Genomic DNA, 26062 nt, shown 5'->3' on the forward strand with positions numbered 1-26062 from the left:
AGGCAGCAGGGAAAACTCATCCCTTTGGTTGTCATACTGAATCTATAGCGTTGCCTACAATCCACTTTAAGTGGGGGTTTCTCCTATGTGTGGTTCTTGAGCGCCTCCTACACGGCAGCTCAAAACACAGAGTGCAGATGACGGTTCATTTTTGCAGCAACGTCGAGGTGCAGAAGGTCGTGCAGAGGAACAAGACTGCGGACCGACGCAGATTTTACAGCGCAGTCGTTCCGCAGTTGCGAAACAAAACCCGCGTGCGAATGGAAAGAAAGCGGCCACTGGGATGCATTTCTCTCCGATGACGGTCGCGCCTGAACCAAAAAAATGCTCGACAGGCACTTTGGAGAGTGAGCGGACTGGAGGTGGAAGGTGGAAGGTGGAGGCCGCGAGCTGTTGGGTGGGTGTTCTGGTGATACAACTATGTGAAAAACTACTTATACTCCTGTTTTATGATCTGCTCTGGAGGAGTATGCTTCAAAGTGCTCCCATGAGATTGGCAATGTGTGACTAAAATGCAAACACATGGGGTGCTTAAACGCAGGAACTGGCTAATCTGTGTGTGTGTGTGTGTGTGTGTGTGTATGGATGTGTGCATTTTGCTTGCCTGCATAAGAGCCTTTGCCTAATGAAGAAAACAGATAAAGCACTTAAGACGACGAAATATCGAGAACCATCTCTTGTTATTTATGGCTCAAATAAAAAATATCTAATAAACAGATAATCCTCTTTTCTTTTCTTAAACCCAGAGTTTCCAGATTTACTGCACTCGTAAACATCGGAAAGCCACCACATCGAGAAAAAAAATATATAACAAAAAATAAATAAAAAAAACTGGTGGAAATAATTGCATTTCATTTGGTATAGATTTTCATTTTGAAGAACATTAAGGGGGGGGGGGGGGGCTGCACCATTACGGTGAGATGCACAAGACGTCTCAATACTCGGAGTCGAGGTCCGAATTTTAAACTTCCCGAGCAACGGGAAGTTTAAACGTGCTCGATAGAAATTTCTGGGGATGTCCAATAATCCCAATAGTCACAGTGAAGCTACTATTTTAGTAAAAAATTAGCCCCGGCAGGAAGAGAAACAGCTGTTGATGTTTACAACATGTAGAAAAGTGGGTACATGCATCTCCTTGTTTGGCCCCAGTTTCTGCCGAAACCCTTCAAGCACCCAAAGACATTAAAAGCTGGCGGTTGAATGAGCTCCCGCCGTACGCAGCAAAAAGAAAAATCGCCCGCTTCCCTTTTTTCCATCTTTGGTTCAGTTGTGGTGGAAGCACTAGGCGAGCCGGGCCCGAGTGGACTGGGCCGAGCCGAGCTGAGCTAATGGGACAGCTGTGTAGGCGGCTGTGGGACCCCGAGGCCCGGGCCGAGGTGTTAATTCTATTTCCTGGGTCAGGAAATGCGTCAGGAGGTCAGGGGCCGCATGACGGAGAGAAATGCACTTTGTGGCTGAACCAGGCCCCCGGGCCAAGCTCGCTGCAACACGGCACACATAAAAAAAAAACTAAAAAAAGTTCCACTTAGTTTCCAATAACTAAAAAAAAGGCCCTCGGTACTGTGCATAGCAGCGCTCTGTGCCCCCCCGCCCCCTGCAGGCACTTTATAGCACCTGTACAGTAAATACGAGGAGAAACGAGGGTCTTTCCAAAGTGGGAAAAGTATGACGGGATCTACAGAACCTGTCGTGTGTGTGTGTGTGTGTGTGTTTTAACGCGACTGTCAAAGTGGCCCCCGCTGCGTGTGCTGTTGTCATTTCACAGTCGGTCCCGGCTCCTCCCTCTCTGCCTCCTTTTAAGTCGCGAGCGCCTCATCTGGTTCGCATCAGTCACCCTCTCGGCCCCGTGTCATTATTTCAGCCCCGCCGCCGCCATGTGTTACAGTGAGCGGTGGTGGTGGGGGGGGGGGGGGCATTAAAATAATTGGGGCGTTTGCACGTGTGCCGCTACAGGTAGGTCGGTGCGGTTTAAAATAAAAATGGCCACGTCTTCACCTGCGCCGAGTCGAGGGAACTCGACTGTGTAATTAGCTGGCGCAGCGGCTCCGAGTCAAGTGGGCACATTCGCAAGAGCCGTCACTAAATGCTAATAAGCATTTAATCAACGGTTTGTAAAAAATGACTCTGTTAACCCAAATTATTGTAAAAGGTGAATAGAATAGTGTCAATAATGGCGAGTGCGTCTGTTACTATTTAGGAGGGCAATAAAATGTATTGTTTACAATCTGTAGAGGCCATAAAAACTTGTGAATGAACACAAAAACGACAACAGCTTCTTCCTTTTAAAGAGTGATTGTTTTCCTCCTTTCTGCAACTCATTAAATTAAATTACTTTAAATAATACTTTGTACCGTCGGTGTGGCTGGTTGACATGGTTTCTTATCTTTGGCTTGAACTGCACATCGACGTTGACATGCAGGCGATGCGATGACATGTGCACAATGCCTCTGGCGAGCAGACGTTGGGTGACACATCGTGAAATGTCCGATTGAAGCTTCACGTCTGCCGACAACGCTGAGCAGTACGATGGGTCATTAAAAAAATAAATAATAATAATAATAATCTGTGGTGCATTTCATCGATAGAGAGGCAGCTGTGGGTCTGAAACGGAAGTCACGGGGAGTCTGGCTGCTGCTATCAATTATGAACCCAAACACACACACACAACCCATAACTGTTGGGACAATTATCTGCCAGATGAAGACGGAAAACAGGCGAGACCAAAGTGAGGGGCGTGGGGGGGCGGTGAGAGGTTGCCAGATCCTCTGTGCCATCAAAGACCGAACGTGATCCACCGCCAACCACCGGGGCTCAGCTGATAACAGGCTGCAGGCAGCCACTTCCTGCTCTTGTGTGGAAGCCTCGGAGGACTTTGTGTCGCGATGTGATTTATGAAGACACATCAGAGTTTAAAGACCCAGTGAACAGAAAATTAATTTTCTCAGTTTTACTCCTGTGTTCCTGTGTCAATTGTTCATTTAACTCTTGACATATGCTATATATATATATATATATATATATATATATATATATATATATATATATATACACACACACACACACACACACACACACATACATATATACACATATATATATTTGATATTATATAGATTTTGTCAGAAGAAAAAAAATAAAAAAAATAAATACACAGTATATATATATATATATATATATATATATATATATATATATATTTTATATTATGTATATTTTGTCAGTTTAAAGACCCAGTGAACAAAAAATAAATTTTCTCAGTTTTACTCCTGTGTCCCTGTGTCAATTGTTAATTTTCACTCTTGACATATGGTAAATATATATATATATATATATATATATATATATATACACACATATATACACATATATACACATACACACATATACATATATATATTTTATATTATATATATTTTGTTAGAAGAAAAAGAACGTCCAATATATAGAGGGAGGGCCGGGCGTTCATTTGCAGAACAGCGCTGCAGTGACACCGAGGCGGTTGGCCATCGGTTTCCTTTCCACCTCTCCCTCGTCCTCTGAACAGGTGAGACAGGTGAGACAGGTGAGACAGGTGAGTGGGGCGCCAACGGTCCTCTGGAGCTCCGTATCGCACCGAGCTTACGCGCGTTTTGTTCAGACGTTTAAAAACGCTGCGTGAAATGTTTGATTGCACTCGGTGGATATTGTGAAGTTGGCCCTCTAACATTAAAAAAAGGAGGGTGAACGAGACAACTTTACACTTTAGATTTCTCCACCAGCCGCTCCTTGTCCTCCCCCAGGGGGAAAGGGGTCGTCTTATCAGCGCCACACTTCCTGTCATTCAAGGACAAGAATAGGAAGTGCAGTGAAGGTCGGAGAGCAGCGATACAGTAACTACACACTGCATCTACTGTGCGTTTACTCGAGAGGCCCCACACACACACACACACACACACACACACACACACACACACACACACACACACAGGAAGAATAAATAAAGAGCACGAATAAACCCACACAGAATAAAAAAAACAAGAGTAGAAGAAGAAACGGTGATTGCTCTCCAAACATCTCACTTTGCACATATTTGTTTCTGTTGGTGTGCCCACGAACCATTTTAATAAGAATATAATAGATTTATATATATATATTATTAATAGAATAGTCACAACAGCTTGAAAGATGATGGTGAACCAGGTAAAATGGCCGCCATACCACACCCACGCCGTTGCATGAAGCCTCAAGCTTTTGATAACTTTTCATTCTTGGAATTTGAAGATGATCTAATTAAAACCTAATGGAGGAGTTTGCAAAAGTTCAGCGCCTTTAAATGGTCAAAGAACAAATGTTATTAAATATAAATATTTTTTTTTAATTTTAGTTATTTAAAATATATTTATATTATTTACTGATGAATCCAGATAGATTTTAAACTATAATTGGATTTAGAACCTATTTTTAACACAATTTAAATAAATGATTTATGGCATCTTTAAATTGCATAATTACACATTAACTCTTCCTCCTGGCTAAGTTAATTGACATGGTGCCCCCATATAATGTAGCTTTTAATAAAGTAAAATTACATTCATAACCAAACTTGGAGATATTCAGCCCCAATATTTCTCTTAAAGAAACAGACCTCTTCTTTGACACATCTCTGTCTTGATTTAGAGTTCTCTTCCATGCCTACATTACCCACAATGCAGTTCCTTTCCAGAGAGGCAGGGACTCTGAGCCAGAGATTCTGCTTTTGGAACTCTATGACATCACTCTATGACAACACTCTATGACATCACTCTATGACATCACTGGATTCATAGTGCCTTTGATCTGCTCTGAGAAATCTATATATAGGGCTCACTTACTGAAGGTACTTTCTTTTCTGCATATTTCTCTCAACTTTTTGTTTCTTTATCTCACAATAACGACTCAAATCTGTTCAGTGTTTATGTTGAAATCACAGCGTGCATTTTACACAACAACCGAAGCAAACAGCGAAGCAATTTACAAACAAGAAGAATTTGTTGCCTTTAAAGTATCCTTTGCAAACGACGCGATGCAGGAACAAGGACCGAGCACTCCTCAGCAAAAGGAAATGGGGATTCTGGAGAACCTCTCTACACAGCTGAAGTCTCTCCAAATGCAGATCCACAAAAGCCAGGTAGTGGTTGAAAGTTGGGAATCAATTGCGATAGTTCATAAGAAAACTAGACAATATAACGCCGAGAAGATGGTAGGAATGAATACATGTGGTGCCCTTAGAAAACAATTAAGGGTGTTAATGGACAAGACGCAAAACCACGCCTTGTTCCAGAACATGTTCAACACATCGAAAGCAGAGAAAGCCGAAATGGACAATCACCATGAAAATCTGCTTAAGGAATGTGAGGAGAGGCAGGAGAAGCTGAATAGCTTTGAGCAGCTCAAGTTAGACGCTGCACTTGAACGACAGCATAATATGGAGTTCAAAGAAAAAATTAAGATCCTAGAAGGTAAACTGAAAAAAGAGTTTACTCTGGACGAAGCGGTCGTCGACCGCATAAAGGCTGAGAAGGACGACATCAGTGAAGAAAACCAAGCCCTGCAACTCCTCATCCAGGACTTGCAAAGACAAGTCCAGCTGGGAGAAGCACTGAAGAAAGAAAACCTGGAAATCCAAGCTTCCATTGCAGAGGACCAACTTAAAAATGAGGCTCTGCAACAGGAACTCCAGGTACAACAGAATAAGTTTGATGAGGTGAAGTTATGGCAGAGCGTAGGCTCCGCCAGACTGAACCACTCAGAAGCTTTGAAGATCGACAATACTGTCCTGAAAGAAAGGATCCAGGCTGCCAAAGAGCAGCTGGAGATCGCAGAGTATTTCCGGTGCAACTCCTCTGTCCTGGAGGATGAGGAAAAAGCCCTGATGGAGGAGAACCACGACTTGCTCGAGACCCACTCAGAGGCCATCATGAAGCTGCTCAACCAAGAAGACTACAAAAGAAGGTATGATGTCCTGAAAGAAAAGACTGACTCCTTGACGACAGAAAACACAAAGAAGATTCAATCAATCCAACGGTTAAAGGATCACCTGGACTCTCTCATTACTGCCAAGTCGAGCTATAAAGCGCTGAAGCCACAAAAGATTGTTCTAGTTAGGGAGAACAAAACTCTCACGAAGAACCTTCAGGCCCTGGAGAAAAAAGTCTCCAACGAACAGGGCTACATGGAAAAGAAAAATGCGCTCCAGACAGAGGTCGTGTCCCTGAACCTTATGAAGGGCACACTTCAGCAACAGGTGGAGGATCTCACAAATCACTCCAGGGTGATCGAGATTTAAACATCTAAAAGGAACTATGCAGGTTGTACACCGGATGTGCCGGTTTCCTGCATTCTAAACAAAGTTCTATATGTAGTTATATTTTTTAGATTTCTAATGAGTCCAGCAGTTTTTTCCCAACTTGAATTATCTACCTGGCTTGTGTGGATTTCCATGCAGAGGGACAACAGCTTTGTAGAGAAGTACTCGAGGATCCGCATTTCCTTCTTCTGAGGGGTGTTCAGTCCTTGTTTCCTCATGGCGTCGTTTTTCAGAGGTTACTTGAAAGTCAACAATTTCTGCTTGTTTGCAACTTGCTTCGCTGTTTACTTAGGTTGGGGGGGAGGAGGGGCTTGGGGGGTAGTCCGGGTGATCCGGCTACTTCCCTAGGGTGAGCCAATTTAAAAAAAAATTAGACAGGTTTTACTCCGGGTGATCCGGTTTCCTGCATTGGGGGGGATGGGGATGGGAGGGGGGGGTAGTCCGGGTGATCCGGCTACCTCCCTAGGGTGAGCCAAATTTAAAAAAAAATTGGCAGGTTTTACTCCGGGTGATCCGGTTTCCTGTATTGGGGTGGGGGGGGTGGGGGGTGGGGGGGGGGGGCCACTCAAAAAACAAATGGCACTGGTAATGGTACTCCTGGTTTTACTGGGATGGGGTTCGATTCCCTGCAGTGTCGAGATTCCCTGCAGAGACGAGTTCAGCTGGGAGAAGCATTGAAGAATGAAAACCTGGCAATGCAAGATTTCATTGCAGAGTCCCAAATTCAAAATGAGGCTCTATATATATATATATATATATATGTATATATACATATATATAACATTATATATATACACATGTATTGATATCCCTGTCTATACATTTTCACATTAAAAATCATCACTCTTTATGAATTATTTTCTGTAAATTTATTGCAATCTGTTATGTGTTTTTCCTGCTCGCAGCGTCTCACAAAAATGTATCTGTAGGTCGAGACTCAAAGAGACGACTACTGAGAACAAATAAAAGGTCCTGTCTGTTTGACACTCAAGCTCAGTCAGACGAGAGAGCAAATAAAACATTTTTAAAAGAGCTCTTTTGCTAAACTTACTTAAAGAGCACTTCATCACACACACACACACACACACACACACACACACACACACACACACACACACACACGAGCAGCTGTGTGGCTTTGGCTCACAGGAACATCAGCTGGCCTAAACAGCGTGCCTCTCTCTCTCTCTCTCTCTCTCTCTCTGCTGAGGAAAGCCCAGGTGCACGGGCGAAACCCAACAATAAGTCATCACTTGTCAGAATGTCACCTGTTTGCACACTGGAGTTGAATGGCGGACTCAAACATCAACAGGGGAGCAGAGGGTGGGGGGGTGGTTGGGGTGGGGGTGGGGGGTGCTCCGCAGCACGCGAGCCAAGTCTGCTTGAAAAAAAGCACAAGAGCCCTCAAAGCCCCCCTTGAACAGCGACTGTGAACCGTCTCTGATCAACCACTTGACAAACAAGCAGCCACAGATTTACATAGATTAAGCTTTTCCTCAGAAGTCAAGTCAACGGCTCTGGCAGACGTTCATTTGACAACGTTTTGAAGTCAAACGAGAGAACAAAAACAGACTTGGCGTGCAACCCGACTAGTCACAACATTAAAAAAAAAGAACCTGGAATGGCAGATTAAGGTTATTTCAAGGTGTGTTGTTGTTGTTGTTGTTGTTTTTAAACTGTGTGGCTCTGTCACAGAAAGGCTTCCGATGTCTCTCGAGTCAAACCAATCGTCTCGGAGTAAATGCTGCGATTTTTACACCCGCTGAACGCCTCCAAGGCGCCTTGTTAAACCTGCACGAGTGTCATGGTGGAGTTATGCAACGAGAAATAAAGACCGGAGAAATATAGAAGACGTGAAAAGGGGGCGAATGAGAGAATGACGACGCAGGAAGGTGCACTTTAAAAAGCAGGGAAGAAGATGGAAGTTAAAGATGGGGGAGGCTCGAGCGCGCCGTAATTAGGGACGTGTGGGCGGTGCTTTACAACCGGTATAAATGCCACACCAGCAGAGACGTGGTGCCACGACACGGATCCGGCGACTCGGGGATGGATTGTAATCGAATACAGAAACACCTCGAGGGAGTCGTACGGAAACTAGAAACGGTGTTTAGAAAAAGGAGCGCGGGAGGAGGACGTCTCCGTCACGTCGTTTCCCCCGTCAGCAATATTTAGGCGACACGATGTGCGGTCGGAGGCGTGTCGGTGTTCGCACGGACAGCCGGCAGATGTTTCCGGGGTTCCTCGGATCCTTTGATGCGATGAAGTGAGCGGAGGGATGCGCTGGTGTGATGAGAAGAATAATAAGAACAGGGCCCGACCAAAAGAAGCAGTCAATCCTTCTAATTGATTTAATTCAACACAGAACGACAGGGGACAAACGTTAACGGGAGTTTTTCCACAAAGCACCACTTTAAATCTTGTGTTCCCGAGATGCGTTTATCAGACTTATTATTAAAGTCATGCAGCATGGAAAAAAGATACAGACAGATTAGACTAATCAACTAATGTCTGCAGTGATTCATGCGGTTTTGCCTCAAGCTTTTCCTAAGCAGCCGAGTCCAAACTACCTGTGCTCCTAAACACAATAACATGCTTCTAGACACCCGGCTCTCTCTCTCTTGGTTCTGCACTACTGGCCCAAGTCTCCCCCCCCCTCCCCTCCCCCTTCACCTCTGTGTGGGACAGCGGAGCCCTAAACGGTCCTTATGTTAATTAACGCCGAGCGGAGCCACGTTGCCCGCGGAGATCGGGGGCCCCGGATCTGTGAAGAAGCTTTCTGCGCGCGGTACTCTCACGCTATTAATAAAAGAGGAGGATTATTCTTGCACGCCGATTTCCTTCAACTCATCTGATCAAAAGGAAAGCTTTGACAGCTGCTGCTTTGCCTCCAAAAAAAAAAAAAAAAAAACTTTTTTCTCCATCTAAAAAGAAGACATATCAATGTTGTCTATTCCCGTTTGGCGTCTCCGACCACCTCGGCCCGGAGAACGCAGGGGAGGCCTGGGGGAACATGTTTTTTTTTTTTTTAGAAAAGAGACGCCTTCGGGTGTCGGATCGTATCGCCATATTTTCATCAGCGAGGCTGCGGCGCGACCGGGCCACAGTGCCTCCTAGTGCGAGGGAGGGCTCGGGTTACGAACCCTCCCTATAGATTTTTCATTACAGGGAATGTTTGTTTAAAAGTCACAGTAAGAGCAACTACCACTTATGACCTCAGGCCTTAATTCATAAAGTTGTCCAAAAAACACGCGTCACGCCACAAGAACGCTCCACGCGATAGCATCTTCTGGAGCCCAGACTCCTTCAGTGACTTTCAAATGTTAATCTTCATTAGTATTAAGCGTTGTCTTTTGCCACCGGACTAGACACCGGGCCGCGCTGGCCGGCTGGGTGCATTTTTTATTTTTTTTTCTCCCCCCTCTACTGTAAACACGTCGCCTGTGCAAGCGAGACGGATTCCTTTGTTGGAGCCGTATCTCGAGTCTGAGCCCGATAAGTTCTCCCTAATGAGGGCCTCTCACTCCGGTTCCTGATTGCAGTCAACTTTACACACACACACACACACACACACACACACACACACACACACACACACACACACACACACACACACACACACACACACACACACACACACACACACACACACACACACACACACACACACACACACACACACACACACACACACACACACACACACACACACACACACACACACACGACTTGCTTTCTTTTCAGTGTCGCATACTGTGGGAACACATATCAGTGAAAAGGCCGATACATAGAACGAGGCTGTGTGTGTGTGTAAGTGTGTGTGTGTGCGTGTGGTCGCTTGTTTAAAAAAGGGAAATAAACAGTGCTTTCCGCCATCGGTGGGCATTTGCAAATATCTGAGGGTGTGACTGACACGACCCGCAGTTTGAAAGGCTCTCAACAGTTTGGGTGCAGTTGGAAAAAAAAAAAGAACGAGGCCGTGTGTATGTTTGAGAGAATGTGACTGTTTAGATATTTTTTCTTCTTTTTCTTTCCTGCAGCTGTGTTCCCGACCACAGGGAGACAGGAATGGGTGTGAATCTGCGAGTGTGTGTGTGTGTGCGTTGACTTTTAATATCGCTCCGATACGGCCGGTACCGACGATCTCTTCCCCTCTTCCTCCGTCCTCATTTTGGAAATTAGAAGCGAGAAGGTGCGGACGCCCATGAAGGCCCTCAGTGTTCTCTCCAACATGACAGCAGCCATCAGCACCTCCGGCAGAGTCGTATTTTGCGTCGGTGACCCCCCCGAAGCAGCCCAATTGTTGATTTTCATTTAAATTGAAAGGATTTACAACGATGTCTGCGTATGACATGGCAAAAGATGCAGGTATTTCTGGTTTAAAAAAATAAATAAAAAAAAGGTAAACTAAAACAAACTGTTATCTTATTGTACATCTCTGGCAAAGTTCCCCCCCCCCCCCCCCCCCCCCCCCCCCCCAGGTGAGCTTGTTTCTGAAAACATCGTCCAACAAACTGAGGACACATTGACACAGACGTCACATTGTTCAATCAGTATCTTTGTTCTCCCTTCCTTTCTCCTCGCCAGCATATTCTGTAAACAAGACTCCTGATAACACACACACACACACACACACACACACACACACACACACACACACACACACACACACACACACACACACACACACACACACACACACACACACACACACACACACACACACACACACACACACACACACACACACACACACACACACACACACACACACACACACACACACACACACACACACACACACACACACACACACACACACACACACACACACACACACACACACACACCTCAGTTCAGGGACACGGCCATGGGGAGGACGGGAAAGATTGTCGTATTCTCTCCATAACAAAATATGTCTTTGTCTCTTCCATCGCGCCGCTGAAGTTGAAACCGCTAACAAACTCAATCACATCCTACGGACGCGTAAAACTCATGTTTACAACGTTGAATAATAAAATCGAGCGAGAAGTAGTAGAAGTTAGTTTTCTACACTTTCCTACAATCTGAATGCAAGATGTCGGCACTGCGTCACTTTTTAGACCCGGAGGTTGCCGACTGACCCAAAAAAGGAAAAAGACAAAAGAGAGCATATTGTTGACATCAATATTGTGCTTTGAACTGGCCTCAATAAAGCAAAGGGGGAGTGTGTGTGTGTGTGTGTGTGTGTGTGTGTGTGTGTGGGGGAGGGGGGGTTCTTTGTCCTCAGCCATTAAATAACAACAAAATAAAAGCCATCCCACCACAGCTCTTTTTATAAACTACAAAGAGCTGTGGTTTCCAGCCTATAAACTCAGTTTAAGATCAGTGTGCCAACCTCTTTTTTTAAATGTATTTCTTTATATTTTCACGTTTGTTTATATGGAGCTGCAACATTTTCTGGTACGCTCAACGCAAAAGGGGCACAGACGGTAAACAGTGGCAAAAAAGCAGCAGGAGTAAATAATTTATCCACGAGTTTTTCCATCTCGTTTTTGGGGGTGTGTGGGGTGTGTGTGTGTGTGCGTGTGTGTGTGTGGGGTGTGTGTGTGTGTGTGGGGGGGGATCCGTCCTCCTCCACTGCCACCGCCAACTTATTAGTGAGCGGTTATCAACAAAGACTAAATTGTCATAACATCGACGAAGGGACTTAAAAGCCCGAGGTGGCATTTCACTTGCCCGCTGCCATCTGCTGTAAACTCCAGTTAAAAGGATCCATTTCCTGTTAAAAAGGCATCTAAAGTGGTCTTAAAAACAAAAGACAGATAGTTGGTGTACAGCGCCAAGTGGACATGATCCATTTCCTGTAAAAAAAAAAAAAAAAGCATCTAACGTAGTCTTAAAAACAAAAGACACATCACCGCCATCAAAAATTACTGTGAGAGCAGCGTACGGATAAGAAGCTCTGCAGGCGGAGAGGAAGAGCAGAAGACAGCGGAAACGTTTAATCCCCAGGATCTGGGCAACTGAAACAAAGACTTTCAAATAAACACATGTACACACACACACACACGTGCGGTGAGCAGGCGCTCGTAACATCCTCCAAACTGATTACAGCTGCGTTGGAGGAGGATGAACGGCTACCTGAATAAACGACTGTGCGGTGACGTTAACGGCATTCAGAGCGAGACGCGTGTCGCGTTTCAAGGTCTTGTTTTTTGTGTGTGTGTGTGTGTGTGTGTGTGCGTGTTTGTGGATGTTGTGTTGTGCGCGACGCCCCCGTGGGCAGGCAGACAATGCCACGGAGGACGAGTGTTACGCGAGCCCTCGCTGAATGGAGTTATTATTAAAAAAAAAAAAAAAAAAAGGTCTCCTCTAACACGTGGCAAATACGGAGGACTAATTAAACTTTGGGTAATGTAGGAAAACAACACCGCAGACACGTCACTTTTGTTTGTTTTCTTTTAGCTTACAGGTGAGAGAGAAAAACACAGAGGGGTGAAGTAGTGGTGTGCAGTAAATGTACAATCCCCATGTGATGGCAGGGGTTAGCCGTAAAAACACATTAAAGAGCAGACAGGGATCGGTACGGTTGGAGACACACCTAGACACACACACACACACACACACACACTTTGGTCTGTCTTGGTAATCAACAGTTAGCCGTGTCATCACACAGCTCAGGAGCCTTTTAACTACCCCGTAGTTGCCTCCTGGGACACGGAGACAGACAAGACAAAAAGGTCCACGCCCCACTCAGCAGGATGAGTCTCCAGGTGAGGCAGGAGTGGCTCGCAGAGAGCAGGTGACACGCTGACAGAACCGGAGCAATGCAAAAGGCAGACTTCCTAAACCTTTTGTGGTCCACAAAAAAAAAAAAAAAAACGGGGGGGGGGGGGAATGTTCCAGGAGCCGATTGGTAGGCACAACGTGTCATCGCCTTGTTTTATACATCTATTCAGCTGAAAAGCAAACAAGAGCACAACATTCTTCTAGCCTCCTAAACATAATATAGGCCGACATTGAAAACACTGGACAGAGCTCCTGATGTTTGGTCCGTGGACAATGGGGACAACCGGCTTTTCACAGCCTCATGTCCGACACGTTCGATGCTTCGAGCCAGTTTTAATGAAACAGAATTAAAATGTCCAGGCAGGGCATTTGGCTTTTATCTGATCAGCTGAGCTGCACCCGTAACACACACACACACACACACACACACACACAGTGAAACGCACCTCCGCCCTGTGTGTGTTTAAGGGTGGATAACAGGAGTTACAGAAGGAGGCACTCTACTGCAGATGTGTGCATGTAAGAGAAGGTGTCTTCGTGGACTTGAATGCTATCGATGCCTCAGCAGCAGAGTGTGTCGATCCATAGAGCACAGTAAATGTTAAGTGAGAGTATATAAGAGAAAAGCTTTAAAAGATGTGCTAAATATCCCCTCTAGCAGCGTGCTCACGTGCTAGAGGACTTGGGTGGCACTTAAAGATTCAGGAACTTCAGCCTGAATGATAGTCATCCTCCAACGACTGAATTATCCAGGTATTTTTATGGAATTGCTTCTTAAAGCAGGTGAGAATTGACAGCGAATTTTTATATATATTAAAAAAAAAAAGGCACACATATTCTATTGTTTTGTTTGAGAAGCAAAGTGTTACTCTCAACTCAAACGAATGTACATGGTTTCTTTACCCTCACTCGCGACCAAATCTGACCCGGCCTTATTAATCCATAGTGAAGGGGGAGGGGAGGGGGGGAATTATTTAAAAATCAGTCAAAGATGTGGCAAATAAAACTAAAATGGCAACATTCCCCCTTTTAGTATCAATTTGCCAACATGAACACAACCAGCTGAGCTCAAAAAGGATCATCTGGGTTTATCTAAGTGCCAGAAGCGAGCTTTAAGAAAACACATGGCTGTTCCAGCTCATTTTAATGTAACCCCACATGTGCCCTTAGAGAGTTAAATAAGTTTTACAAAGAAAAGAAAGTCATACTGTACAGACAAATGGGCTTTAAAAAAAAAAAAAAAAAGAGAGAAAAGATTGACTTTTAAAACAACATTTTGAGTCCGAGACACGCCCACGGCTTAGGGGGGGGGGGGGGGGGGGGGGGGGGGGGGGGGAGCCGTGTTGCATGTCGGTAACCATTTTGTTTTCGGGCATCGATGCCGTCGCCCTAAAAGCTTTTTCGTTTGAATCAAATTAGCATTCGGCGTTTGGCTCGCTGTAAACAGGGCTGCTTTTGTTAATTATCCACGGACCTCAGCGCTACAAAGAGTGTTCCTGCTTGCCTCTGGCTTGAGTTACCTTCAGTTAGAGGAGGGTACACTGGAGTTTATAGGGGCAGAGGATGGTTAACTGTACACAAAACACAGAAGGGTGATGCACTAATTACACACCACTTTCTTTTTTATATTTTAATTCTCAAACATTAAAATTAAAGTGCGCGGCTGTCAGTGGGCTTAGAAGCCGCTATCGTATCTATTTTGTTTACGATCATCTCTCCAGCAACTCCACCGAAGAAGGCCCAACAACAATAATCTAAATAACTTATCACGTTTCAGCTCGGCAGGAATTTTAATGCAATGCCACGCGCACAAAAAAAAACAACCCGAGTGCATTCATCTGACTGCCATTAGCGTCACAGAAGACATTCTGCATCGCTGCAAAGTCATTGCTTTTCCTCCCTTTCTTGCTCTTATTACCGTCACTTTCTTTATGTCATATCGGGTAATTTTGAAGCCGCTCAACTAAACCAAAAACATTCGGTCTACGTCTCGTGATTATACGTCTGCTGAATAGGAGCACGCGATCCTCCGGCCTCCGTCTGCCGATGTTCAGCAGAGCAAAGCGGTTTATGAAAAGCAGAGCGGCACCCTATTTTATTTTTATTTTTTTAAAACCAGTGCATCTTCAGCCCAACCCGCCATCCCTCCCCCTGCAACAAGCTTCGCCGTGGAGCGAGCGCCAGAAGAAAGGGTTTCGTCCTCTTAGACCCCGACCCCGACCCCGACGTGCCGACGCACCGCAATGCGTTTCAGAGGGAAACTCAAAAATTGAGCACCAATACTTTCAGTAGCGCCAGTTGATCTTAAAAAAAAAAAAACACACACATTCTGTACGATATGATCCTCACCTGTGGAACCGGCAGACTCTACTTTCAACCTGCAGAGACTACTTCCACAAGAACGGACAAGAAAAGAGAGAACAGAGCATCGCATGTCTCGGTTGGTGCAACAACATTTACTCAGCTTGGCCTTCGGGAGGTCAGCCGTTGCCAAGTGCAGCGCGAGGTGTAGAAAGGTTCAGCGCCGCGGTGGGCGGGTGGGCCGCTGACTCGAGTCTAAATGGCGTGTGCGTGTGCGCGGCGGCGTCCCCCCCCCACCCCACCCCACCACACACCTGCCCCATCAGTCAGTCATGTTCATCCCCTCGGGGGTAGACGGCTACTCCGTTGTGGCGAGGTGTGTTTGCTCAAACAAGCCGCGGCGTTGAAAAGCTTGCGTGCGAGTCGTAAAGTGTGATCTTAAAAAAAAAAAAAAAAAAAGAAGATGACGACATGTTGTTTACAACGGCGATGAGAAGACGCGTTCACCTCTTTGATGTCAGGACACCCCGCCTGAGAGTATACTGGTGAGAAATCATGTGTGTATATATATATATATATATATATATATATATATATATATATATATAATTCTTGCATAACATGTTGTAGGAAACCCTCTAACACACAAAACCAACCATTAAGACTGCAGCTAGGTTTAGCTCATGTATCCACAGAAAGGGATTATTGAGGTCAAGGGTCACCATCATTTGCCTGGAGTAAAATTAAAAAAACATTTATAACCACAGCTGGTGTTTATACACCAGCTGTGGTTAATGCATCATTTCAGAAGTATACAGCCACCAATTTGAATATAGTATATTACTGCTATTAGTCATCTTAATGTTTGCCTTATAAAAGTAACACTATGGTGAAAATGATTGGAGTCTATAAACAGAGAGCTTTGGGTTTTAATGCATTACATCTTGTATCATTTGATATTTAAAAAAAAAAAAAAATGTTTTTTTGGCGTGAGAAGCGATTAAAAACGGACAAGATACAAATATTTCGATAAATTCCTTCTGTTGGGAGTCATTCAATGCGATGAGCCCGGTTGTGTCGACCGCATGAGCCGCTATTCGAAAAGCTGTGGCGCTGAATAAAATAAAATAAAGAAATCGACACCCTTAAAAGTACTTTATTAGCCTGCCAACGCTCTTTTATCGCCTCGAGCTCCACGGCCAGCTCCTCTAGCGACTTCATCCGGCACCTTTAGATGTTTCCATCCCTCCACCGTGATCCAAATGCACCAAATGCACACGGACAACGGCAATAGCTGCATCAAAGACTCTTCCAACTGGATTCAACATGTATAATCAGAACCAGGACTTCACCAGTGCCACGTTGGCACCGGGGGTCTCAATGCATTATCCCAGTGTAAAGCACAGACCTGGCCAAACTCAACACATTAAAGTGATTATGAATAAATAAAAAAAGCTACAGTTCAACTGCAAATTGATGCTAAATTCTTCTTAAAAAGAGAGGGACATAAAAGAAACAAGTGGAAACCTGCGTATCGTGTTAGTACCCGTGCCCGCCTAACCCTGGCAACAGCACTCGCTCCCTCAGGCCGGATCCCGGGGGCGTATAATAGGTGGATTTACCCTCCGTGACTTTATCAGAGCAAAGCATCTGTCTCTCCTGAAAGAGATCCATTTGTACCCCGGTGGCCCGATAAAAGACAAAAGCCTTTAAAAGAAATTAACTATTTAACAGGGCGGCCTTCGTTAAATATTCATTTCAAATCCAGAGACACCCATCGAGTGAGCCCCATCTCGCTGGGCAATTAAAAAAAATTAAAAAAGGGAATTTCCATTCCTTCTCCCAGGCAAGATCGTGAAAACAAAAAGCTCAAAAACCAGCGATGTCAAAGGTCGGCGTGCCCTTTTTGTTTTAACTAAGCTGTTGGAAAACAAGCTCTTCAGAGCAGCATCTGCACCAGGGAATTATCTTTTTATTTTTTATAAATCGCCCCATTTGGCCAAAACCTCTGATGCGGTTGACCTTTATAAAAAATATATATATATATATATATATATATATATATATATATATATATATATATATATATAATCCTCTGACAGACAAAACACTCAAATACGGCTCGTAGCCAGCAGGACCGTTATGAAATACAGTACCCCGTTCAGTACCGGGACACCCCCCCCCCCCCCCGTTTGAAAGCAGATCTTCTGGTGCTGCTTCTCAGCGGGGAGCAGGCGGTGGAAGGGTTTCATTTTCTTTTGAAGGGAGCGATGGACGGCTGTGAGGTCTCGTTACAACTGCTCTCAAGAGCTCTCCGCGTTACGGGGAGGTGGCTGAAAACTACAATGAGAAACATCTCGGCATGAGTCTGTACCTAAATAAAGTCTATAACACTTTGAATCTTAATACAAAATCAACATCAACTAAAACAGCTTGTGCCTGAACAATCTACCCAACATGCTTCTCTTTGAGTTGACATGACCATCTAGTAGGCAAAAATCATAATCACAATTATTTTGGTCAATATTTAGATTCTTTACACGATTACTTACTGACTTTTGGAAACAATCGTGCATTTATTAAAACCTCACAAAAATGTGATTTAAAAAAAATATATATATATATATATTTATTATTACTTACTGTAAATGAAGGCTCTCTTTACACCGTTGAGAGCGGTTTGATTTTTGAATTTTGTGCACTTTTGAGAGCAAAATTAAGAAGCGACACCGATGATGAACATAGTGAGAGATAAAAAAAAACACCCACAATGCACCTTTTACCTATTCTTCATTCTTGGCTCATTTCCAACAAACAAACAAAAAAGTACGGCATCACACTCATTTAAAGAGACGACTTTGTTTTTAGTTCACGTTGACATGTTTTGGTTGCTTTGCGACCACTAACAATGGAGGATGGCCAGTGTAGAAAAAGGGATGCATTGTTCGTGCGACGAGGATGTAAACAGCCTCAAATTAATGCAGACAGCCAACGTTTAAGCTTCATAATCAGTCTTTCATTTCAAATAATGTGCTTGAAGTCGTACATTAGATTCCCTTTTTTTTTTTTTTTTTTTAAAGGATGAAAGCGTGAGCTTCCACGTTGTGTGTGTTAAGATCAAAAACAACATCAGAATGCAATCAATTTGAATTAATTTGCATTGTTCTGCCGATTAAAAGCTTCAGAAATAATTTAAAGTTTTTCTTTCTTTTTTTTTCAAAAAGGTTACTTTGGTTCAATCTTAAGAGTTTCTCTTTTTTTTTTTAAAGGAGGTGCATCTTTTAAAGAAAGGTGAATAAAATCCAACCCGTTTTCTGAACGTGTTGATGGCTGCCTGTGTGTGAGCTCAGTCACGTTTACCCAAACACTGAGGCGCTGACCAAGATGTGCGCCGGAGGAGGCACGCAGGAGGGGTAAATAATGCATGCCTGCACAGGACGAGGGAGGAGGGCGTAGCTCCAAGCGGCGGTGGGGAGTGGAGGGGCTATGGAGGGGGGGGGGGGGGCTGCTTGCTTATGCGTGCCAGCCTCAGACGGCTCACCGCAGGAGAGACACACACACAAGACACAAAAGAAACTGTCGTGGCCCCCGAAAGCAGAGATGACACCGGGCAGCCGCAGAGCGAGCCGGCTTGAATTTACATCAAAACATTTTTTTTTTTTTTTAAAACACGCTGTCAAAATAGCCGAGGCGGCACTTGTTTGACAGTAAGAGGCCGTATCGGGGTCTTGTTTACACTGCTGGGGAACCTCAAGACTTCCCAGGGGCCTTTTGGGGCTCCGGCTTGAAAACTCTCGCCTGACCCAATTATCCAATTAGCTTGAAGCGGTGGGGCGACCGGAAGGTGATGACGGCTTGAACACCTTTGAGGCGGGGGCCACGGGGGCCCCGAACGACCAGCCCGGCACCACACTTTCAGGAACCAGGTTCACGGCGAACACCTACATGCAGCGCGGGGGGGGGGGGGGGCTTCTTTCACGGCGGTCTCCGCAGCCCCACCCCCCCTCCGACGCCGTGCTTTTGAGAACGGTTGATAATTGCCAAGCGAACCGGGAGCTCAAATAATGACATCTCGTTGCTGTTGGGAGTCGACCGTCTCCTCCACGATTGTGAGACGAGACGTGACAGCACGAGGTCTTTTTGACTGTGGTGAAACTCGAGAGGGTGAAATGCCATTGTTACGTGACTGCGAGTGCTTACACCCTTCCGTCAGTCTCCTAAATAGAGTCACATTTTCTTTTTAAAAAAGGAAAACCACAACATTTCTGCACTTCCCAACGGGACAAAGAGCAGCCTTGGCTTTTGACAGCTCCACTGAAGGTCCAACTGCCACTTCCAAGAGCAAAATGGTTTTGTTCTCCCCCTCAAGGCATTTCCCCCTCCCTTCCCTCAACGTAATTCAACGGTTGTGCGGTCGCATACTTGCACACTCCTCTGTCTCCTTGGAGGCCGAGCATTAAAAAGGGATTAGGGGCCGAGCTGAATCCATAGGAAGGGGTCCTTCGCGAGTGTCTTTCTCGGCTTTGATTTGTTTGTCGATGCTTTGGTTTGATTTTTACACATTAAAATAATTGTGCATCTAGCTTTTGATCACATATAAAAAGACGCTAATGAAGAAGCCACGTTTTTTTTTTTTTTTTTTCAAAGATGAAAGGAAGTGCAAAATATAGGGAGAGAAAGAAGAAAAAAAAACAACAACAACCTGGCAGCAGATCTGAGGGTCGGATGTTTTTCTTTTGGGGGATTATGAAGAACAAATGGTTGACCAAAGTGTTGAGATGGATCACACACACACACACACACACACACACACACACACACACACACACACACACACACACACACACACACACACACACACACACACACACACACACACACACACACACACACACACACACACACACACACACACACACACACACACACACACACACACACACACACACACACACACACACACACACACACACACACACACACACACACACACACACACACACACACACACACACAGGTGAAGGCGTGTCTTTGAAAGCCGACAAGAGTGCGTGAGTCCAGAGTGCCGCCGCAGTGAGCAATTACATGTCACACATGACATCCCCTGTGCCTCTCTGTGTGTGTAATTAGACGGAGGAAAATGACCTTCTACAAACAAAGCGACAGCGACTGTGAGAGAAAAGTATGCGGCGAGGCGTTTGCTCTCCATACCAGACGAGCAGAGCGAGACGGGGACACCTACCAACTTCAAATAGCTTTACGTTCCTAATGATGTTTATCCTTTTAAACCTTTTAAATGAAAAACGTGCCCTTGCCAATTCTTGCCAATCAAGACTACGATGAGACGCAACATGTCCCCAGAGAGAAGGAGGGGGCTCACATACCAGCTGAAGGCCACACAAACAAAAAATAGATACACACAATCTTGTTATACAATCAAATAATTAGGTTTGAATTTTCTACACAGTCTAGTCTGATTTAATGCAAAATGAAACGCTTACAAATCAGATGAATATATATATTTATATATTAGAATAGAACTTGAAAAGTGGCACCAAAAAGGTTGGAAGTCATATTATTCAAAGTTCTCCTGTCATTTTAAATTAAGGGAAAAAAATTAATAAATTGACCTGCTTCTCGTAAAAGGGCCGGAAAAGATCAACTTTTCCATCATTTCCAAAATGTGATCGATGCCCTGACTGTAAGTATTTCCTGCCGGTTTCAACACACACACACACTTATCTAATTTGCAACTAGCTACATCTGCTCTGAAAATTCACCGTTTCCCGTGCATCACCTTCAGAGAGAGAGAGAGAGAGAGAGGCACTGAAAGGCAAATAACATTGTTTCAGTGAAATATGAAGCCATGTCGTATCCTTGGGCTGAGTTAGTGGTGAAAATGAAGACTGACAGCGGTGATGCGAGGGCGGGCCCACAGATAAAAAGGGACACCCAGGGTACAGACGGTGGCATCACTCAGCGCTCTGAACGTCTTGGGAGTCTCGAGTCTCGGCTTCTCCGAGCAGCACGAGGAGAGACGGGGAGACATTGTGTAAATACCTGAAGGGTGTTTGCACACCTGCTCAGCGCGAGGCGGAGTGCGTCTCTTGCTCAGAGACAATGCAATACTAACCTCAGCCTTGGACTGATTGACACTATTCAGACCTGACCTTCAGAAACTGAACGGCGTCAACAGATCCTCGAGGTGACGCACAAGACTGTGCCTATTTTCGGGGGACGCGCGTTCCAAGATGACCTTTTGTTTTGTTTGACTCGGTGAGTCACTTCATTATCGTTGGAAAACAATGTTGGAACGTTGCCGCTGAGGGAAGGAGGTAAAGAGGTAAGGAGGGAGGTCGGCCCAGAGGGCAGGAACCTGCAGTGTAATCAAGGCCGTTGCCAAATTACAAGCCAAAGACGCGACTAAGCAAGAGTTCAGCGCGGGGCTGAGGGAGAGGTCACCCATTGTACCAATATTCTTGAGTCAGCGAGCAAATGCCTATGTACAACGTCAACACCGGACGCCAGTGGGAGGCCCTACTTGTGTTCATAGCTTCGGAAAAGAAGCTTTCAGCTGGTAAATAATAATAATAATAATAATAATAGCATTTACAGTCAGCTCAATGCATCTTTGAGGCGCGCAGACAAAGAGGAATGTAGAGTGGGTCGACCAAGGGGATGAGCGGGTTCGTTCAGCCTGTTTTTAAGAACACAGACGTCACCAAAAGGAAAACCGCGCACGAGTGTGTGTCGACGAGCACGTGCATGTTTGTATAACACAAAGAATGTGTCCCACATTATCAGACCAAAGGAAATCGGTACTTAAAATAATGAACAGATTAAAAAGACCAGAAACATCTGTACTACTTGACGCTATTCTTTAAACACTTACGCGAGCTATGCGTTTTGTTGTGAGCCGACCAGGAAGTTTGCGTTGCCATGGTTTCCCCAACAAGCAGGATATATAAACGACGGGGCAAAAACAAAACTTTTATGGCACTTGCATGTTTTGTTCGGCAAGAGGATCTTTAAAAATTAAAAACACAAATTTGCATCCTATTTTTTGGACACGTAAAAAGCTTCAAAAGTCTCAAGTGGGGTTTTTAAAGTATTTTATGTTGTGAAACAAAACACGACACTCTCTTAAGTTTGTGTTAACCACAGACGTTACTTCAGGCATCGAACCCAAACCCCACTTTGAGTCAAGGGGACACTTCCTGGTTGTTAGTACTGCAGCGCTCTATCACCTCTAGTCGATATTTCACTTCACACCAGTTACCAGTTTGTTAGGTACACTTGTACAATCCCGCAGCCAACTGCCATCTTTGTGAAGCTAGAGTTTAACTTTCAGAGGTTTTGTGCTGTGGTGTGCAAAAAGAACAACAAAAAAACTAAACACCATCTCTTAGATACCGACATGCATGGCCTGGTTTGACCGCTTTCTGGGGATAACTGACCTGGTTGATGGAATTGGCAGTGCAAGAGGCGAGGCACGTTCCCAGGGAGGCCACGAAGAAGATGAGGGGGTCAAAGGGCACCGGAGCCATTGCGAAGCCGGCTGCTGCACTCGTAACCACCAGAGCTGGGAAAAAAAATGGAGAATAATGTACCAAATTAAAACAGGAGCTAGAAAGTTTTTTTAAGCATTTACTTCTTAAAGTAACAGGTGAAGAACACTGTAGAAGAATGATTCAATATAAAACAGGAGGAGAGTCGAGTGAAGGAAGGCCACACAAATGACTATAAACACATGACATCTATAATACTATGCGACTCATCATGAGGCCATCACTTCCCTCGAATGTATTTCACTTAATTCTTTGCATGCATCAATTTCCATATGAAAGTAGTTCATAATAAAAAAGGTGGAGAAAAAAAGACGTGTTGTGCACTTCACCTGTGAGTTTGATTTTTGCGAGCTTGGCATAGATGTCCGGCAGGTCGGCCACATCGACCTTCAGCAGCTTCCACTGTCGGTCCAGACGGGCGTCCCTCGCCTCGTCCGTCTCCACGTGGACGTGCGGAGTCTCGTCCGGCGACGCGGAATCTCTCCGGGCCGCCGCGTCGTCCGCGTCGGGCTCCGAGGTGGCTGTACCGGGCGGTGCTTCACCGGTGACGTCCTCTGACCGGGGGTCAGTATCTGTGACCACGGGATCTATAGTCGGTATCCTCTGCACTTGTCTTTCGACGCCATCGTCGTCTCTCTCGTCCACGGTGGTCAGGGATGGAGCCGGTTTCGGGACGGCGCGTTGGAGAAGCTCGCTGCTGTTCTTTGCTACATACTGAGAGGAAAACGGGTGCAGAGAGTGAGTTACTGGATAATGTACACTATTTTAAAAAAAAAGGTATGGTTTGATAACAAGCAACACAATATATTATTTTTTTTAACGCACCTGGCGTTTCAGGAAGTTGAGGCGCTGGTACGTCAGCCAGCTTGATGGATCTCTTTTGTGCAGCTGAATAAGGCTGCGAGCAGTCTGCTTCCACTGAGGGGCATTTTGAACTAGTGTCTGCTTCACGCTGACACCAATCAAACCTACAAGAAATAAATAAAAACGCACAAGTTTTACTGATTAAAACAAATACAGACGGGTTCCGATTCATTCTATGTTTGGGTCACATCGTCAAGAATGACCTCAAGTGATGAAGCCAATATGCTGCCATGTCAATTTCCCATACAGATGATGTTAAAAACGGACGTATTTAAAGGCTACTGTACTCCATACAGCCCACGTGTGCTGCAGTTGTACTAAAGCACAAATTAAAAAGATTCAGGTGGCGTTTAATGATGCTTTAAGGATGGAAGTCATAGGAGTGTGACTAGCAATGTTCCCACCGGCCATGCTGTGTACAAATGTAATCAAATGTAACTACCAGTGACTTTTGAACTGCGATGATTATACCTGCGTCTTGGTGTCCTTGTAGTGCATTTTAGTTTTTGGTATGAAGAAATAAAGTGTGTGTGTAAAGAGTGTGATGAAAACGAACAAGAAAAACTTGGATGGGACATTTTTTTTTTTTTAAATAACACAAATCATAAAACATGCAACACAAGCAATGTTGTATGCACACAACTCGAGCATGAGCGAAACACTTAAAAGTGCAGGTAACACCTGCCCTCCCCAAACAAAAAGCATGCTAACAACAACAACAACAACAACAGACTGCTGTCCTTTAAACTCAGCCTGTGACGGTCATGTAACGACCAACGATGACACACTAGATTAATACATCTTCCTCTTCCCATAAGGTTGTGTGACGTCACGTTAATAACACATCCTCATGGTGAGGGTTGGTGACGTAACAGTTATAGCAGCATCGCAATATGCGCGAGCGTTTCACGTTGCTTGATAACACACACAACACACACACACACACACACAGTTACAATTTAAACAGCAAAACGTTGTTGTTGTTGTTGTTGTTATGAAACACGGTCGGTCGCGAGCTCGCGCCCGGTGACTTCCCTCTAAGGTCACCGCCAGCCCGGTGCCAAACGCTAAAGATAGCAGCCGTAGCTCCGCAGGCTGTTTTCAGCGAGCGCGTGTTTAATAACAAATACACAAATATATATGAAATCACGAATGCGAAGCGACAGCACGCGCGTGCCCTCGTTGTTACCTGACAGTCTGCCACATGGCGCTTTGTACATGTTCGAGCCGGCTCCCGTTTCGGTTTCGACCCCATTCACACGCAGCGGGCCGCCATTACGACCTCGGTAGTGAAAGAGAAACACTTCCGGGTCAGGACACGTGTGCGCGTGTGTGTGTGTGCTTTCATTAAAGTTATTATAAAAAGAACCGTCACATTAATAATACATGTATTCATCATATTACGAGACTATTACCACAAATAGCTGCTACAATGACTGCTTGAAAATGAACAAAAACTAATACTGAGTCCTTATTAAAGAAATAACACAGAAAAATAACTATTATTAACTAGATAATTAAGTATGAATGGGTCATTTCTAATTATTCATTTTTAATTTTAATGGATCATCATTTAATGGAGAAAATAATCAGCGGATTAAACCGTCATTACAATAATGTTTTGACGCAACCAGCTACAACAGTGAAATCCTGCTTTTACAGTAATGCATGAGTAATAATAATATAATGATATCATAATAATAACAGTTTACATTTTCCTAATTATACTTACACACTTTTACCAAATTAAATTGCAATGCAGGACTTATCAGTGTGGTATTAGTGCTACTAATAAAAGTAATTATGGCTGGATTCCATTTAGCTGTTTAGGTTAATGTTATTATTGACGCCTGCTTTCCTGCTATGACATCTCAAGATATTCGCTGTGAAAAAGAACCATAGTGCATCTAATTTTCCCATTTTTCCATGTCATTTAAATTCCTCGGCCATTCCAGGGTTTCACCCAGGAAATCGCAGCAATACGCAAACCCGAGATTCTGATGCATCTTGTTTAATTCTCTTAATTAATAGTGCCTTTGCTTTTTCCTTTTTTTTTTTTTTTTTAAACTGAAGGTTAATATTCATTCCGTAAAAGCACATTCATTTCTGATGATGATGATCCTCATTTCAGTCAACGTGACCCACTAAAACAAGTCTGTTGTTGTAACGGTTCGGTGGTTTCAAGAGGAAGCCAATGTATTCCCAGCGGGACTCCTTTTAATAAGCAACTCCAATC

General features: G+C 44.5%; 1 protein-coding gene across 1 annotated transcript in view; it reads right to left on the minus strand.

Annotated features, from left to right (window-relative positions):
- Window positions 1-25122, minus strand: part of LOC117749053 (protoheme IX farnesyltransferase, mitochondrial) — a 31539-nt gene extending 6417 nt beyond the window's left edge. The window contains exons 1-4 of the mRNA XM_034559255.1: window positions 25016-25122; window positions 23788-23930; window positions 23292-23676; window positions 22852-22976 (exon numbers count right to left, since the gene is read on the minus strand). Of these exons, the coding sequence (XP_034415146.1) occupies window positions 22852-22976; window positions 23292-23676; window positions 23788-23930; window positions 25016-25046 (684 nt within the window). The 5' untranslated portion in view covers window positions 25047-25122. The remainder of the gene's footprint in view (window positions 1-22851; window positions 22977-23291; window positions 23677-23787; window positions 23931-25015) is intronic.
- Between the last annotated feature and the right edge of the window lie 940 nt (window positions 25123-26062).

Source organism: Cyclopterus lumpus, chromosome 19 (assembly GCF_009769545.1).
Source record: "Cyclopterus lumpus isolate fCycLum1 chromosome 19, fCycLum1.pri, whole genome shotgun sequence".
NCBI lineage: Eukaryota > Metazoa > Chordata > Actinopteri > Perciformes > Cyclopteridae > Cyclopterus > Cyclopterus lumpus.